The sequence below is a fragment of the Brassica napus genome, chromosome A7 (assembly GCF_020379485.1).
Source record: "Brassica napus cultivar Da-Ae chromosome A7, Da-Ae, whole genome shotgun sequence".
Lineage (NCBI taxonomy): Eukaryota > Viridiplantae > Streptophyta > Magnoliopsida > Brassicales > Brassicaceae > Brassica > Brassica napus.
In genome coordinates this window covers 2132779-2150286 of record NC_063440.1, presented here as the reverse complement: position 1 = coordinate 2150286, position 17508 = coordinate 2132779, and the positions used below count along the sequence as shown (strand labels likewise).

Genomic DNA, 17508 nt, shown 5'->3' with positions numbered 1-17508 from the left:
CTTTAGCTAATATTCATTTCATCGAAGAGTATGGAAACATCAATTCAATGGGAATATGGCAACCTTTTTGAAGCAAAACCATGTCAGAACTTCCCAAGAACAAGCTCTCAAACGAAAAAAGAAGGAATCGATAAAGCATCGGGACTGATCTCTAGTCAGATGGTGGATAAGAATAACAAGCTAATAGCACGTTTCAATCTTTGCATACGGGAGTGACTATCACATTACATCACACCAATTGTAAAGAAGGACAAAGAAACTTCAACTTAAGCAATCACACATATCATTCAAGGTTCACACACTTATGGGTAATGGTCAATAGGTATGCAAGAACCTGTCATATAGGAGGAGCAATATAGAGATGATAAACTAACTCCCAATAAACATATTCCAAAACATCAACAGAAACAACTCTAGCTATCACATTCATAGTCACCATTTGAATAGAAAACAAAAAAAGTTTATCAACATTACTTTTCTTTTTTTCTTTGTTAAGCAAGCGAAGAGCAGTCCCTTGCAAAGTGACCTTCCTCCCCGCATGTGAAACACGTGCCACCACTTCTTCCGCTTCCTCTACGATCACAGTCACGTGCCAAGTGACCAATGCCTCCACACTCGTAGCAAGGACCACCCCCACCAGTACCAGTACCGGACGGTCTCCTGCTTGTGCAAACCCTAGCCATGTGGCCAACTCCGCCACAGGTATAGCAAGTGTTTCCACCGCCACCACCACCTCCGACGTTTCCACCGCCGTTTGCCCTGCAATCCCTAGCGAAATGCCCCACATCGCCACACGTGTAGCATCCCTCACCGCCAGATCCACGGCCACCGTATCTGTTCCCACCGCGACAATCCTTCGCCATGTGACCAACCACTCCGCAATTGTAACACTCGCCTCCGCCGCCGCCGCCGCTGTTTCCACCGGCGTTCTGCCTACAATCCCTAGCGAAATGTCCTACATTACCGCACACGTAGCAAGAGCCTTCGCCACCGGATCTACGCCCTCCGCCTCCGTATCTTTTCCCACCGGCGCAATCCTTCGCCATATGGCCAACCTCGCCGCAACTGAAACAACTACCGCCGTTTCCGCGGGAGCTCATTTCCTTCTTGTTGAGAGATCCGCCGCCGGGAGCAGTGACATCGACGGCCTTGGTCTTGCCGTCGTTTCCAACCGCGATCGCGTACTCAACCGGCTCATCAACAGTCAAGGTTCGGAAACCGTCGGAGACGATCGAGGACTGGTGAACGAAAAGCTCGTCTCCGCCATCGTCGGGAGCGATGAAACCGTAGCCTTTGGCATCGCTGAACCAGTTAACTGTTCCGGTAGATCTCGCCGCCGATTGATCGTCTTGCGCCATACAGAGAGAAGAAGGAGAAACTCGTAACCGTTCGTTCGTGCGGAGAGGAAAGAGAACCAACCCTAAATGATATCCAATTGCTAGATTTCGATTTGACCATTAATTGCCACGTCAGCTTCCTTCCCTATCGGCAGTTGTTATCACGTGCCGTTTAAATCAGGCCTGATCTTGTTTAACTTATCTATTCGGCCTGTCATTATCTATTTCATGCTGTTTCTGATAGATAATGAACCGGTTCTATTTGATTAACCCTTTTATATCATAAAGATTTACATCAACGAGACCGACCATAATGTATCAAACCAAAACCGGTGATACCTTAAAATGATCGGACCATCTGAGTCCAATAAAGATTTTGATCATATTGGCTTCTCCTCACGACATTTGACCTGATTTTAGACCGTAACAACAATATCTTGCGTCCCAACGGTCATTCGAACTGCGAACCTCTGATACAATGGTCAATGATCCTTTCCAGTTGGACTAGGACATGTGTAAATGGGCTTGTTGTTACTCAACACATTCGTACAGATTTACAAATTGCGGACAGCTTGAGTAAAAACTTGGACATGCTCCATTTCATAAGTTATTACCCAAATATAAAATTTTCATGATCTAACTTGAATGAGAATACTGAGAGCATATCTACTAGTATGGAATAAGTAAATATTTTGCTATTGTGATAATAATGTTTTCCTAATCCTAAAAGGCCAAGGTTTAGAGTTTTTTTTGCCACATTCATCCTTGTATACACATGTTTGTTTAGAAAATAGGATAAGTCAATCGAAAACCAAATTCTACGCGTTTCAAATGCATTTGTATTTCAACTCTAACTATGCATGTGTACTTCAGCTTTAACATGGGTGATGCGATATAGACTGATACACAAGCTTGTATTTTCACACTCTAGTAGATCATAATTCATAAGGTGTTTATTCACACAAAAATAATTTCACCTTTACTTTGCGCTCATTGGTTATATGATTATCCATTCTTTTTGTTAGTGGTTATAAAATTTATGAAAATATGTGACAACAACACATGAAAACATGCAATCCCCATCTTGTTTCTGCACAAGAGATAAAAAGATTCAAGAACTTTCTTGATCTTGATTTTGTATATCCTCTCCAATACTGAAAACTTCTTTCAGGTTTTCCGAGAAATAAGATAACCAGGAGGGTTTCTAACATTTCTTGATTTGATACTCGCAGTTTTCAAAAGTCTACGAAACTCATGGAGACTGATTTTACCATCATGATCAATGTCTGCTTCTTCAAGTAGTGGCTCAATGGACCCTTTCAAGCCAGTATGCTGCAAAGCAAACAAAATAAGAAAACCCTATAAATAATGTGATGCTAAAATTATACAAATAAGAAGCATAAAGTAAGTGAAATTCAAACCATTCGAAGTTCTTCTGCTGTTATAAATCCATCTCCGTCTATATCGAATTTCTCAAATGCTGCTCTTGATCTCTGTTGCCATTTCTCAGAATCATGCTCCTCTAGTTGGTTTACGTGTAACGCAGCAGCAACAAACTCTTCGAAATCCACAAATCCATCTGTGTTGCTATCAATCTGCATGCAAGCATCAAACACAACTCCTAGCTTAATATTAGAACCTCATAATAAAATATCTGTATAGTATTCTCTTTATTTCTGTCCGAGCAAGGATTGATGGGCCAGTTTTGGGCCAGATCGAAGTGGATTGATCGGACTCTGATATCATATTAAGTTAGATTGACTTCCAACCTTAAATCAATTGGTGAGAATTGGATTAACTCATCTCTCTTATATATTATTTAAAGATTCCTTCCAACTTCGAATGCTAGAAATTTTGTCTCTAATAATTAACTAACTTAAATTTACATGCATACCGCTTGAAGAATCTCAGCGACTCGTGCATCTTTAAGCTTCCAAGGATGATCTTTCGCAAGAGCCTAAAAGAAACATGAACTAATGTCAAGTATAGTATATGATGTATTGCATGAGAAGTTTATATAGATCTGTGTTCATTTTTACCTGCCGCATCTCGTCAAGGCTAATGGCTCCATTCTTATCAGCATCCATCGCACCAAACTGGTCTCTAAGATCAGCCAACTCCTCTTCATCAAGCGTCGTTGCAAGAGCCTAGAACCAAAAGAAATAATTCATGTTATATAAAAAACACAGCATCGAAAATTCAAATGATATACAAATTATCTCTTGTTACATACTCTTAATGCGAATTGCTTGAGGCGGCTAAATTTAACAAACTGACGCATATTGCTAAGAACAGATATGTCTATGGGAATCTCAGTTGCATCTCCTCCTTCTCTAACCCATGGATGTGCTTCAACCACAATCAAACCAAAATATTCAGAATAAGATAAGAAAATGAGAATAAAATGATAGAAAAATGTGCTTACATAGTGCCTGCGCAGCTGTTAATCTAGCTCTTGGGTCTTTTACTAACAACTTCTTAACGAAATCTTTGGCGCTGTTGCTAATGGTTGGCCATGGTTTTCTTCTGAAGTCAGGTTTGTTCTTCAATACCTAAACGTACCAAAACATCTTCAATTCAAGATTTAGAAAAAGAAAAGATTTATCATTATTTTGCCTGAGGGTAACTACACAAACCTCTTTGAAGATACCATCTTCAGTCTTATCCCAGAAAGGTCGTCTCCCACAGAGAAGAATGTAACTGATAACACCAATACTCCACACATCTGATTCGGGTCCTGACCTTCGTTTCAATACTTCAGGCGCTACGTAATACGCGCTCCCTACTATATCATGAAACTTCTTGCCTACAACATTGTATCAAAGATTATTGCTATATAAAGGTTAAACAAAAAAAGTAATACATGAAGACGAACTTTGAAACTAAATTTACAAAAAGAAAACTTTGAAACTAACCTGGTTTTATGAAGTCTGATAAACCGAAATCTGTAGCTTTTAGAGCCGAATCTTCTTCAGTTGATTTGAACAGAAAATTCTGATTGGTTTAAAATAAAAAGTAGTGAATAAAAAAAACTACATATTTAGAAACGTGATGTTGAAGAAACTATTATACTAACCTCTGGTTTCATATCTCTATGAACCAAACCACGTAAATGACATTCAGCTGCAACTTTTAGCATCTGTCTCACTACCACGGCCGCGTCTCTCTCGGTATAATGACTATCTTTCCTGAAAAAATAGTAACAAAAAGCATTAAGACTCGACCGTTCATCAATAAACTAAACTAAAATGTATCAGTCAGGGTAAGGCCTTACTTGGCTAATATCCGATCCAGCAATTCACCACCCTCGCATAACCTAAAGAACAATATATACAATGAGTAAACTAATTAGCACTAGAGAAGAGTCTCCTTTGTGACTTTGTTGATCCAAGTAGAATGGCCAAAATGGTTCTAAATTGTAACACAAAAAAACTTAATGATTTATCTTGTGGTGCAAGAAAGAAGATGATAACTGAAACACATGGTATAAAAGGGTCTTTTTACTTACTCCATGGCTATATAAACAGAGTTCTTGTCCTCGAAGGCATTGTAAAACCGAACCACGTTTTCATGACCAGTTAAAGCTTGAAGTATCTTCACCTCTCTCCTAACATCTTCCACAGCTATCGGCAGTGTCATCTGCCCACCAAATCAAAACCCTAGCGTTAAGCTCAAGAAACGCAAATAAAAAATCCATTTTTTTTACTAATAATAACGTTACCTTGGCTTTATCGATTTTCTTCACAGCGACACGATCTCCTGTCTTTTTATCGGTAGCCACGTATGTATAACCGAACTGGCCATGTCCGAGCAACTTCCCGATGGTGTAACGGTTATCGAAATCTTTAGCGTACCCGAAATCCACGCGCTTACCGTACGGGATCTTTTCTCCGTGTCTCTTCGCCTTCTCTCTCGCCTTCCCGTGCGTTGGCGTCTGTCGGGTTTGCGTCTGCGGCGGCGTTTTCTTATTCGTCGTTGTTGCGGCGTTACGTCGCGGTTGGGCCTTGTGGTCTTTTTGGATCGTAACGGCTAGGAATGAACATGGCGTTTGCGGCGGTTTGGGTTTAGCGACGGTGAGGGGATGATGTGGTGGGTTGGGACTCCGGGGGCTGCGGTGTTGGCGGCCGGAGACTTTGGCGGAGGAGAAACAGAGACCCATGGTTTCGGTTTCTGGATCCTACGCGAGGAAGGATGTTTTGTCCGAAGATGTTTTGTGTGGCGTTAATGAATAGAAAATGAAGTCGCCATTGAAACAGCATTGCCAGACATAATGAAAGAGAGAAGGGAATGTCATAAGTTCAAATCGTGTTGGAATCAGTTTGTCTAAAACAAGAATTAAATTAGTTTCCCATTAAATAATGTTATTTTTTTGTGAAAACTAGTAGTTAAAATGTTAAATAAACGAACTAGTCTTAAAATAAATGTAATCATCGAACCTAAACTTTTTTAGGAATACAATCATTTGTCCGGTCATTTAGTTATCACCGGTTTTGGTTTGACACATTCTGGTTGGTCTGGTTAATGTAACCTTTATGATACAAAAGGGTAATCAAACCGGTTCATTATCACAAACAGCTTGAAATCGACCTTTTAAAAGACTGTTTTGTCTGTCTTATGTTAAAGTAAATAAATCTTTGATGATCTAAGCAACGGATCTGAAAGTTGGAGACCAAATATTTATTAAGAATTTTAGTAATTTTCTTTTATGATTGAGGGGCCATATCTTGTCTATATAACTTCAAAAAAAAAAAAATTGGGGACAAATACCAATTCACTGAACTGTGTGTCCCAGAAAGATCCGGTCCTGATTATCATCTTCCACTTTTTCATACAATCACCATAGCATAGAACCGGTTCTGATCAAATACAAAATCAGTTTTTCTTTTTCAGCTCAAGAATTTCTCTAGACAATTTAATAATTGCCGAGAGTAAAGAAAGTGATTCATGAGGAGAAGAGTAAGTTCAAGAACTTGCTAGTTGCCATCTTTCAATGCAAGCAACTTATAAGAAGCCTCTGCACGAGCTTCATCCAACTTTGCTGAGAGCTCTTTCATGAAAGGTGTACTTGTTCCGTGGCTGATCCTCAGAATGTCATATGCCTTAATCAGTGAACTCACCGCCTCTTCCGTTTGCCCCAGTAACCTACAAACATAACAATTATGCTGTTCATCAACTGTTGCCAATTTATTGCATTCGTATTCAGATAAATATGTAGAAATCTAATATGGTTTGGTCAGTGCCTGCATGCACATCATGAACCAGAGTTTTTATCCCCCTGAGCATTCAAACTGAAGGGTATCAAATTATGAAGGCTTTATAACCAAGTTCCTCCTACCACTATAACCCATACTAGTCACGGTTAAAAAGAGTCTTAAAACACTATTAGTAAATAAAGCAGCTTGAAAGCATGTAGTGGAATGGCTTCTTTGATAATGTTCAGAAACGCTTATTTGGTCCTACGGATTTCAATGGGATGGGAGCATTAAAATGTCATGATAAAGAGTATTAATCAGTTCTTTGAAGCTCCAAATATAATCCAGTTAATACAGTAAATGAGATAAAAGGATTAAAGAAGCTTTCATACCATTCGAGTTTTCCCTGGGTATAGAACTGCAGTCCAATCAAAGGATGGGTTGCTGGATATACTCCTGCAATTATATGAACAAAGTAAGCACAAGTTACCTATAACCACCAACATCATTTGACTGATTTTACTGATTATATCATTCTCTGCCGACTTCCCTAACAGCTAGTTAATCTACATAGTTGTTTCTGTTAAATATAGTTAATTAGTAGCCATTAGTTCCATAAACGAAAGAGCATCTAAGTTTGGTTCGAAATATAAATCCTACACTACTAGAAGTCTGCTTATCGGTTTCTAAGGTGTCCAAAAAGCTAAAATATTAATCAAACTTGCTGCGTCAAGGAGAAAAGTAATATTCCAGATGAAGCAGACATACTTTGGTAAACAGGGACTATAAGTTTGCAGTAATCTAAAGCTTCTCTCCAGCTTTCTACTTCCATCAGCATCTGCAAAAGAATGCGTAATAGTAAGTTTGAGACACCACATTTGTATCGTCCTTTTAATATTCTGTACAGCTTCCAAGAGTCCAAAACCTTCTTATCAAAAGAAACGTACCTTAAGAAGCTTTTCACGAGTTCTCATTAAAGTGATCGAGAAAGAATGGTAAAGCTTCTCTTGTAATTTCTCCATGGTCTTATATAGCGCAATAGTGTCATGTTTATCTGAAAATTGTCAAAGATTCTCTCAGACAACTTGCAACACAAATCTAATGTAACCACGAAGGCATTGAGGAAGCAACATAGGCAACAGATACTTTCTGCCGAAGGAGATGCAAGAGCCTTCGCTGAAACTGTTTTCACATCACCAGCCAACTTTTTGACCTCTTCCTTGCTCCTAAGAAGCATGCAATTCTGGCAAACAAAGCCTTTATCATCTGCAAAAGCCAAACAAAAAGGAGGTACGAGCGATCAATAATGTTCTTGGAAACATAAACTATGTAGAGAAGTCATTACATACCAGGATCACGGAGTAAGAAACCATTACACTTCTCATTGGCACACCGATAGCCTTCCAATATGGCACTTTCTTCAATATCATGAGGTTTTCCCTAAGGAACGACAAATGTTGGTCAAATGCAAAGTCCATTCGTTGATAAGTGGAAGAGTTAGTGACTACTTACAATGTTACTGCATCGGGCGCACTGACAGTGGAAGAGGTATTGTTCTTTCAGAGACTTCTGCCGAGTTAGAGTGCTTCCAGCGGTTTCAATATAGCTGATAGTTACCTGATCAAAGACAAATGATCTAACAGGTATATCATGTCAGTGTGCAAGTAGCATATACGAAAGACCTACCTCTGAGTCCTCCGATATGTTGTCCATAGCTCGAACAACCGCCATCTTTTCTTCGAACACAAGTACCGCATTGGGAGAGCAGCTACAGAGGAGAAGGGTTAGGCAGGAGAAAAACTGATTTTAAAAACACAAAGAAAACAGAATAATGAAGCAAATTTTACCTGTGATTAATGATGGAAACCAAGGGAAACAATCCTATCCCCTCAGGTCTCAATTCGCTATCACAAATGCTATGAGCATTGCACGAGAACTGCGTTCAGTATAAATGTAACAGATCAAACAAAGTGACCAATCTATTTTGACCTTCAATAGTAGTATCTAACGAGTTTTCAGATGCAAAATCTATCTTTATAATCCAGAACAGACAACTATCAACCGCAGCTTGCAGCAAGATAATTCAGTTTGTGTTAATCTAACAAGAGAAGAAGAGACAACAGGCACTGAAGACGAACCTTTGAAAAGTTCTCGGCAATCTCTTTGAGATCAATACCAGGAAACTGAAGTATCAAGTTCACAAGATTAGCCATTTGCGCATACAACATCAGCTGCTTCTCATCAAGCTCAGACATATCTACCAAAAAAAACAGTTAAAGAAGACAAAAAAAAAAAAGATAGAATAAGCAAAGATCATCAATTCCACAAAACTAAACCCCAAAATAGAGAGGATACGGGACACCAAAGCCTCCACCAAACTGTAATCATCTGTTGTCGTGATCGGTATGACCTGGAACATGTATGAAGAATCACAACAAAGTCAATTAAAGAAGTAAAAGGTGAATGCATCATCAAATGATAAACCTTTTCGTTTTGCAAGTTCCTCTTGATGTAAAGCTTCACCATCAGACGTATTGTAGGAGTCACTAACATGCGCTTCTCCTTCTGAAGCCTACAGAGAGCTTTGCATTCGTGGCGATGCAACTTCCACTCTGACTTCTGCAAATAATCAAAAAGTAAACAAACAGTTTACAATAACGAATCAATCATCAATCGAACTTGTCGACCTGGCACGAGCTCCCACAGTACCAAACCACTTGACAGCCAGAACATTTCTTCAAGCCATCGGTCTTGAAACATCCGTCACATCTTGATTCCGACGAGTTGTTGTTCGGAACAGAAACATACGGCTCTTGCCTCAGAATCACTTCTCCTGAACAAAAACACATAAAACCTCAGCCGCCGAAAGAAAAGCAGTTTTGGTACGAAACCCTAAGAGAGATGAACCTGGACGAAAGTCTCTGGAGGTGAATAGAGAGCGGCCTTTGTCTGGGAGATTCAAAACGGTTAAGCAGCGATCGCGAAGAAAGCTCTGCAGATTCGCCATTGCCTTCTCTCTGGTAAGCTCTAGTAGAAGAACAACGGTCAGTTTGAAAATCAATTAGGGTCGGTTTAGCTTCAACGGTTTCATAATGGATCTTTTCGGCCCAGGAACGTTTATTTGGTTTAGATTTTTTTTTTTTTTTTGTCATCTCGTTTTATTAAAAGCCAAAAGGCCAACAGAGTACAAGAAGATAAAAGATAAAGGCCCAAACAGAAAGACCAAACTAACTAACAACTAGGGCAAACCGCAAACCCAACTAACATAAAGGTTTAGGGTATTATTTCTGAAGAGAATTTTTTTCAAAAAAAAACAAAATTTGCTTCTGTTTCATTATTATATTTATTTTGAAAAATATAACATAATTTTTATTTTCATATAATCGATTTAATTTATCAATAGACCGCAAAACACCTTTTTCAAACTAAACCAGATTTTAACCCGCACGTCCGTGCAGATATTTTTTTATTTTATAAATGTATTTGATATTATTACAAATATTTTAAATATATTAATTTTCATATTTTTTTTTTATTTTTATTTTTTTACTCTAAATATAGAGTGAAAAAACAAAAATACTCTATATTTCACTCTATTATAGAGTAACTCTATTATAGAGTGAATCATTGGATCAAATCCAACTCTATAATAAAGTTACTCTATTTTAGAGTGAAATATATAAAAAATTATAGTGTAGCATTGGAGATGGTCTTAGAGAGCAAACGCACCTCCATATATTGCTCGGGAAAACATATCAACGAGCCAAACGCACAAAAGCCTAGAGAGAAGGACATAACTTTTATTTATCAATCTCCGACGTCAAGATGGATACGAACTTTTCCACTGTAAAACTCTATTTTTTCTCCAAAATAAAATAAAAGTAAGTATGAAATAAAAATGCTTTAACCCTACTTTATTTCACATTCCATAATAGAGTAATAAACAAAAAAAAATAGATTACTCCATTCATAGAGTAAATCCCATTATAAAGTGAAAAATATAGTAGAGTTGAAGTATTTTTTACTCTATACTTACTTTTACTCTATTTTAGAGGAAAAAATGGTGTTGAGTTGGAGATGTCCTAAAAACTAAGGTTCATATTCTTGAAAACGAATCGGATAATTATTTTCACAAAAGCCGATAGAGGAACAAATCAAAAACTATCTCGTTGTAAGCGTAAGCAAGGAACATCACACCATCTAACCATATAGCGTTCACACAAAAATTAACAACGGACAACCGACTAGATCTGAGAGGAGAAGTCAACGGCAAAATTGAAGGGTTAACGAAGCGAAGATGCAAGGACCTAAACAAAACCGAATGATACTCTAGGATAGGAAACCACACTAGAGAAAGGTAATCCACGATCGTCGAGCTGCTGAAACAAACCTCCACTGACAAATCCTAACCACCAACAAAGAGATATGAAGTTCAATATCTAAAAGTCTAACTAAAAAGTCAGAAATGAGAGTCAAAAAACATGCAATAGAAAAATACATAGAAAAGAAGTAAAGCCCGACCGATAGTGGCTATGAAATCCTTCTATGACGGTGGTTGTCGGCCGATATATATAGAATACATAACTAATCAATAGAAAAATACATAACTAATCAATAGAAAAAAAAAGAGACATCTTAAAAACAGAAAATGAGAAAAATCTGAAACGACAAAACACTGTCTAAACCAATTCTTAGGACGTTGATAATTGAGAAAGATTTTTAGCAAAAATTTTAAAATAGAATAATAATTTTTAGCTACATACCGTAAAGTGTATATAAAAATAATGAAATTTAAAAATATCAGAATTGCAAATATAATCTTTTCATATCAACTTAATAATTTAATAAATTTCATATTTATTTTATTTCATCAAAATTAATTGTAAATGTTTTCTTACCAAATACAAAACTAAAATAATTTTAACTAAAAATAAAATTTATAAATAGTTAAGTATTTTAAAAGTTATCTATTGATCCTTTAATGAGGGCAAATATGCGATGAATCTAGTTTTTGAGTTTTTAAATTTATTAAAATTAAAATGACATATAATATACATTGTTGGGTGATTGAAGACTGTTAATTTATTGATATTAATCAAATAAATAAATATAATTGAAAGATGATGATTCTTCAATTTCTCATGTTCAGTGTGACTCCTCTGAAAAGTGAGTACGAACAATCCGACACATTTCATGAAATCGCCGACGTGTTTGTTCCGACCAATTTAATATTTACCATTTTTGTTCAATGGGCCTAAAACTAAACCCAGTTTATTTTTAAACCCCAATACCTTTTTTATTTTGGGCAAAAAGCCCAATACATTTTTAATTATTGGTTAGGAACGAGAGGAGAGGTGTTGTTATCAAGACTGTCGCATTTAGCTAACGACTATTAGACCTAACCAAATAAAAATCACATCATTTCCCATTAACCTAAATTCAAGTGTAGTGAACGCCAAGAATCTAACACCCTATCTACATTACTATATAAACCCAAAATTAAAAGCAATGTTTTCACTAATTGTGTGTCATTCTCGTGTAATTATGGAGAGAGAAAATGGTTGTAGAACCGTCTTAGGTGGTCGTGCGGAGATAGACACTAGACCACCGTTTGGATCCGTGAAAGAAGCTGTGGCTTTGTTCGGAGAGAAAGTTTTAGCCGGAGAGGTCTATGCAACTAGGTTTAGAGAGGTAACTCATGTATGTTCATGTTCATATAATCACGAAGATTACTGCTTTAAGAAATTTCTATTTTGGGAATATATTTTTAATTTTTACATTACAACATATATTTTAATGGTTACAGATTCCAACAAAGTCAACGCCTTGTCCTCAACCAAGATTACGATCGCTAAAACTCGAGCTCGAGCAGACGAAACATACTCTTACAAGAATCCTACAACAAAACACCATCCTCTCCAACCGGATTCAAACCCTAACACAAGAACTCGAACATGAGAGGAAAGAAATTCAACGACTCAACATGATAAGGTCAAGTCTCCTAGAGAATCCAGAGATCGAGGAACTCAAGTTCGTGGAACATCATCAAACGAGGACGTCCAAAGATGTTGAAGAAGAGATTGTAACGATGGAGGAGTTTGAAAAGAGGAGACTGGTCACGTTCGCGAGCTCTCCTCTGCTTACACGTGTGATGTCAAGCGTTGAGGAGGAGATGAAGGAGAAAGAGAAGGTTTTGGAAAGGGTTTCTTCGGTGAAGAAGATGAAACCAAAGAGGGGGTTCGCTATGTTCAAAGGATGGTTTAGAACAACCCGTGGAAGAGACTGATCAGTCTCCAATAATGCATACTGTTATATGATATAGTTAAATTTGATGATGAACTGATGTGTATCAATCTCGCTTTAAGATTTTGATGAATACATTTTTTTTTTTTGAAACTTAAATGAATAAAACTTTTATGGTATAAGTATTAGTTCATCTTGTGCCGATCAATCATTGATTCTTTACTACTTATTTTATTAGATTGAACGTTTATACACATTTTTCTCGTCAACATTAGAATGTGTATATTATATAGACTAGGTAGATGGCCCATGTCATATATGAATATGATCCTGTCTTGGTTATTTGAATTTGACTGAGATTTTCGCGATAGACATAGACGCTCCAGAATAACAATAATTAGTTAGGCTAGACACTTTAGTTCAAAAGGGCAAGAAACAATATTTGATTACAGTGGATCATATTTTGAGTTGGGATCTATGATTCAAGTTATTGTTTTTAGTGTATGAATTAAGTTTATTTTTCATTGTGGAAATTGTCTGCATTCCATTGCCAACATTTAAATCATGTTTCTCCTAATTGACTCCACCATCTTGGAATAGAATATAGCAAGTTCTCGGTGAAAAAGTTTAGGTTGAGCTTCTCAAATATCGCAGTTTTGGCTATCATCTCAAATTGATCCACTCTCCTCAAATTGGTGTTTACTGTTTAGTTCCCTCTTCTTTCGATTTGTCGATTAACCTTCTTGGGCATATCCTACTTCGGATTTTCCTCGAGTTTGACCACTAATACCAATTTTTTTTTTTTGTATATTTGATCAAGATTAATTTTTATTATTTAATAATAACTTTTTGGTAAAAGAAATTCAAAAAAAAAGAAAAAAACAAAATGTTTTCTGTTTTAAAATGGCAGATTCTGCCCCGTTTGAATCCAAGCCTCAGGCCATGTTTATTGCAGGGTTCTTACGGTGAAGTTCTTAACGTAATATAAGAACCCTCAATAAACATGCCCTCAATAAAACAACAAAAGTTTTACCTAAATTTTACTCGTAAATACGCAAAATTATTATAAAATGGTGAAAAAAATCTTAATGAAAATTGTGTGTGTTTGGACCACTATTTTTTTAAATCACATATAAATGGTTTGTTGATAGGCGGACTTTGGAAAGCTAAACAATATGGATTCGAAACAATCCCACGAAACTAAATATATGTGGCCAACCGTAAACAATACATTTCCTTATGGATTAGTCGAGGTATTTCATAGGTTTGCAATATTTCTAGGTTAATAATTTTTTTTTAAGTCCTTAATCGTCTAACAGAAGTCGAGTCCATCATTTCGAGACCATGTACAATGGTTTCAACACCTATTTCATTTTCAACACCTTCTTTTTCTCTTTTTAACAATCCACATCACATTTTCTCTCTCTTCCATTTAGTTTATACAACACTCACTTCATTTTTAACCTCGACAATGATTTGTTTAAAAAATTCAACACTTTACCCACTATTTTTAATTCATATGTTTATTTTTTATAATATAATAACTACATATTTATAATTTGATTGTAATTAACTTAAAAACTAGTTAAACAGAAAATTAGAAGAATTTTGGTGGTTAAACAGAAAATTAGAAAAAATTTGGGTGGTTAAACAAAAAATTAGAAGAATTTTGGATGTTAAAGGAATTATTATAGGGATCCATTTAACAATTTTTTTTAAAAAAATATTAAAACAGTTGATTATAATAAAAAATAAAAAAAGTATTTTTTTTATATTCAAATGAAATGAAAATAATCTCTATTTATAGATCATGAATTTTATTTTGATATAAATTTTATTCTTTAAAAAAATATTATATGATAAATGAGTTTAAATTATTGGGTGGAAATAAAAATAAAAAAATCTACACAACCAATGAAAACGCATGACTGACCAATATTTATACCCAACAAATTTTCGCCACGTGGCTGTGCTGGCCCACAAATTTTTTTTATCAATATGTTAGAAACTTTACAACCATGTTAAATCTCTAAGATAAGGCACAATATTTCAACAACTTTATTGTAAAGTATTCAACATCTGAAATTTTTTTAACATCCCCATTGTGGGTAGTCTAAGGCACATAATCATAAAAATAATTATATGCCATACGTAATATTTAGTTTTTATTTATTTAGTTAGCACTTTTATGTTTCCGAAAATGCTTTTTTGGAAACGTAAGATGGGGCTTTCACAAATTTTATTTCGAACATATAACAACCTTTCTTTTCTTTTTGGTCAAAGAATTTTAATAATTTTTTGGCCTTTCACAAATGGGGACTATAGTTACGTATGTTAAATTTTTGGGGCTTTAGACCACGTTTCAGTTGCTTATGTTTAGAACTAGTTCTGGGTCAAAGACCAACGTTCTGAAAGCAAATTGGAAACGAGAAATTTGTAAAGTAGTTTTATATTTGTAAAGTAGTTCTGGGTCAAAGACCAACGTTCATAATGTATTATAGTTCACCGATTTATTCAAATAACGGATATAAAGTTTATATTTTGGAGCATGACAACATTTCAGCTAACAGAAAAGGGAAATGGACCTAACTGATCCATACAAGTCTTTTAGGGAGAATTTCACAAAAAGGGAATCACAGTCCATGATGTTACACAAGCCTCACATCTTTGCTTCTTATAGAAATAACGTACTTTGAATCCCCAAAAAGCATTTAAAGATCTTCTCGGATCCGCAGAAAAAAATCACTTGTATATAGACAAGCAATATATACATCACAGATAAGCAACTCTTCAGACACACATAACTGCAAATGTCAGTGCCTATGCCATATGAATGGAACATATATGATCAAATATACGTAAAAAATTTAAAAAATATGTATATATATTTAGTACTATCAACTTGGTTCATTCTAAAAAAAAAAAAAACTTGGTTCATTCTCCTTTTCTCTCTCTTTCTCTCTCCGGATTCAAAATGAAAATGGGCAGTTTGGTCAAGATGTGTGCAATTGATATTATGTTTGAAGAATTTAAAAGCCTATTGGATTTGAGATCTCAGTGATGTAGACTCCATGTTTTCTTCTTAAGGGTTCGGTTTAATGGTATGTATAAAGGAGGATTGCTCACGTAAGCTAATACAAAGCAACAGTTTAAATTATATGTCTCATCGTGATACATACTCCTTCTATTTCATATTATAGGTAGTTTAGCAAAAAAAAAATGTGTTACACAATATAAGTAGTTTTCATATGGTAATACACAATTTTTTATTTATTGGATATTGTGTGCACAATTAAATAATATTAGTTTTTTTATAATTGGTTGAATTTATTGTTCAAAAGATACTTTTTAAAAAGTAGCAATTATTTGAATATTTGTGTTTTTAACTAAAACTATATACATTTTAGAATAGAAGGAGTCGATAAATTAATAAACACTATAAATTAATAAATGTGCTCGGTCCCGAGTCGGACCAGTTGAAAATATGATACAAATTGATAAAATAACTAGATAATAATGTTTAGATTTTTTTTTGTAAATATATGGTCCCATTAAAATCATAAATTAATAATACATCTATATATACATTTTATATAAATAAAAACTAAGCATTATATTGTTGGTTTTATATTCACAATGAAAATACCTTTATTTTTCTTAACATTTCAATATATTTTGATAATATTTAGTAAAATTATATCGAAAACCATATTTAAATTCTATGAAACATAAAAATATACACCAAATAATATAACAAACCAATATGAAAGTCGAATTTCTAAAATTTAATTAATGTATATCGTAAAATAAAATATTTTTTTAAATAGAAAAAAACTAAAAATAAAACCTTTTTAAATTAATGACTCTATAAATTAATAAAATATCATAATTTTTTTTATCCAAGATCTTTAATTAATTTAAAAGCTAAAAACATGTACATATATTAATCTTAAATTCTTATCAAAGTGAACATTTAGTTCCGGTATACCAAGAGCTGGTCCTTCATGCGCTAGTACGGAATTAAGATTCATTACTATGATATATAGTCCAAAATACTAATAAACTTAAGCTTGGTATATATTAGTTATCGAATAGATAACACGAATGAATTAACCTGTCTAAGCGATTAGAAGTTTAGAATAATAAAAAAAAAAAGAAACCGTGTGTGTTTCCATTTCGACGAACTTTAGTCATAGTCCAATGGTGTGTAATCATTGCAAATTACTAGTAGTATTACTTTTTGGTTAACTTGTGATTTGTGAATACAAGAGAAGGAACTTAGAGCATGAGCATTGGGTTCACCAAATTTTTTTAATATTTTTTTGTGGGTCCATAAACAGTTATGAACCCGAATTTGTTGTTTTTTGCATTAGTGAACCCGAAGAAGGAGTTCATAGGAATAAAATAATAATATTTTTTAAAAAATTAAAAATTATTGAGAATACATGAATAAAATATTAAAATGTATTATAAAATTGATGAAAACATTTTACTCAATACATTAAGAGTAGATTACACAAAACGAGCAACCAAACTTTTGCCAAATATTTTCGACTAAATCAGCTTTCAAACGATCATGATTCTCTAAATCTCGAACATATCATCGGGATAAAGAGTGTCATTTCAGATGTAGAAAAGCTATGTTAGAGTTTTGGAGTTTAAGTTTTGGCTTTCGAGATATGTTTTAATATTTTGGTTTGTGTTTTCAGATGTAGAAAAGCTATGTTTTAAAACTT

General features: G+C 34.9%; 4 protein-coding genes across 6 annotated transcripts; 1 reads left to right on the top strand and 3 right to left on the bottom strand.

Moving 5' to 3' along the window:
- Positions 1 to 256: 256 nt before the first annotated feature.
- Positions 257 to 1476, bottom strand: LOC106451670 (cold shock domain-containing protein 3). The gene has a single exon (XM_013893626.3). The coding sequence runs from the start codon at positions 1356 to 1358 to the stop codon at positions 492 to 494; it is 867 nt and encodes a 288-aa protein (XP_013749080.1). The 5' UTR covers positions 1359 to 1476; the 3' UTR covers positions 257 to 491.
- Positions 1477 to 1639: 163 nt separating this feature from the next.
- Positions 1640 to 6003, bottom strand: LOC106455014 (calcium-dependent protein kinase 16-like). Its single transcript, XM_013897077.3, has 12 exons — positions 5059 to 6003; positions 4846 to 4976; positions 4612 to 4653; positions 4414 to 4525; positions 4253 to 4331; positions 3974 to 4143; positions 3763 to 3889; positions 3571 to 3686; positions 3377 to 3484; positions 3232 to 3294; positions 2759 to 2932; positions 1640 to 2669 (listed from the first exon to the last, which is right to left on the bottom strand). Exons 1-12 carry the CDS (start codon positions 5494 to 5496, stop codon positions 2505 to 2507), a joined length of 1725 nt encoding a protein of 574 aa, XP_013752531.1. The 5' UTR covers positions 5497 to 6003; the 3' UTR covers positions 1640 to 2504.
- Positions 6004 to 6121: 118 nt separating this feature from the next.
- Positions 6122 to 9638, bottom strand: LOC106451669 (histone-lysine N-methyltransferase ASHR1). 2 transcript variants are annotated; one of them, XM_013893623.3, is made up of 14 exons: positions 9437 to 9638; positions 9217 to 9362; positions 9014 to 9148; positions 8885 to 8939; positions 8668 to 8786; positions 8377 to 8465; positions 8216 to 8297; positions 8042 to 8146; positions 7879 to 7969; positions 7661 to 7795; positions 7477 to 7583; positions 7298 to 7367; positions 6922 to 6985; positions 6122 to 6479 (listed from the first exon to the last, which is right to left on the bottom strand). In XM_013893623.3, the coding sequence occupies exons 1-14, from the start codon at positions 9534 to 9536 to the stop codon at positions 6311 to 6313; spliced, it is 1467 nt and encodes a 488-aa protein (XP_013749077.1). In that variant the 5' UTR covers positions 9537 to 9638; the 3' UTR covers positions 6122 to 6310. The 2 variants fall into 2 exon arrangements, with proteins under 2 accessions (XP_013749077.1, XP_013749078.1); XM_013893624.3 differs by having other exon boundaries at positions 7676 to 7795.
- A 2180-nt stretch (positions 9639 to 11818) lies between these two features.
- On the top strand, positions 11819 to 12925 carry LOC106455012 (WEB family protein At2g17940). Of its 2 annotated transcripts, none has more exons than XM_048737273.1 (2): positions 11819 to 12229; positions 12336 to 12925. In XM_048737273.1, exons 1-2 carry the CDS (start codon positions 12038 to 12040, stop codon positions 12813 to 12815), a joined length of 672 nt encoding a protein of 223 aa, XP_048593230.1. In that variant the 5' UTR covers positions 11819 to 12037; the 3' UTR covers positions 12816 to 12925. The 2 variants fall into 2 exon arrangements, with proteins under 2 accessions (XP_048593230.1, XP_013752530.2); XM_013897076.3 differs by having other exon boundaries at positions 11849 to 12220.
- The last annotated feature ends 4583 nt before the right edge of the window (positions 12926 to 17508 follow it).

What these genes read in the sequence shown, in the direction of transcription:
- LOC106451670 (XM_013893626.3), bottom strand. Translation starts at nt 1,358, where the DNA reads ATGGCGCAAGACGATCAATCGGCGGCGAGATCTACCGGAACAGTTAAC.
- LOC106455014 (XM_013897077.3), bottom strand. Translation starts at nt 5,496, where the DNA reads ATGGGTCTCTGTTTCTCCTCCGCCAAAGTCTCCGGCCGCCAACACCGC. An exon ending in CTGGATCGGATATTAGCCAA is followed by an intron (nt 4,526 to 4,611) that starts GTAAGGCCTTAC and finishes CTATTTTTTCAG; the next exon opens with GAAAGATAGTCATTATACCG. An exon ending in TCGCTGAGATTCTTCAAGCG is followed by an intron (nt 2,933 to 3,231) that starts GTATGCATGTAA and finishes GCTTGCATGCAG; the next exon opens with ATTGATAGCAACACAGATGG.
- LOC106451669 (XM_013893623.3), bottom strand. Translation starts at nt 9,536, where the DNA reads ATGGCGAATCTGCAGAGCTTTCTTCGCGATCGCTGCTTAACCGTTTTG. An exon ending in GGAACTTGCAAAACGAAAAG is followed by an intron (nt 8,940 to 9,013) that starts GTTTATCATTTG and finishes TACATGTTCCAG; the next exon opens with GTCATACCGATCACGACAAC. An exon ending in GCGCCCGATGCAGTAACATT is followed by an intron (nt 7,970 to 8,041) that starts GTAAGTAGTCAC and finishes GTCGTTCCTTAG; the next exon opens with GGAAAACCTCATGATATTGA.
- LOC106455012 (XM_048737273.1), top strand. Translation starts at nt 12,038, where the DNA reads ATGTTTTCACTAATTGTGTGTCATTCTCGTGTAATTATGGAGAGAGAA. An exon ending in GGTTTAGAGAGGTAACTCAT is followed by an intron (nt 12,230 to 12,335) that starts GTATGTTCATGT and finishes TAATGGTTACAG; the next exon opens with ATTCCAACAAAGTCAACGCC.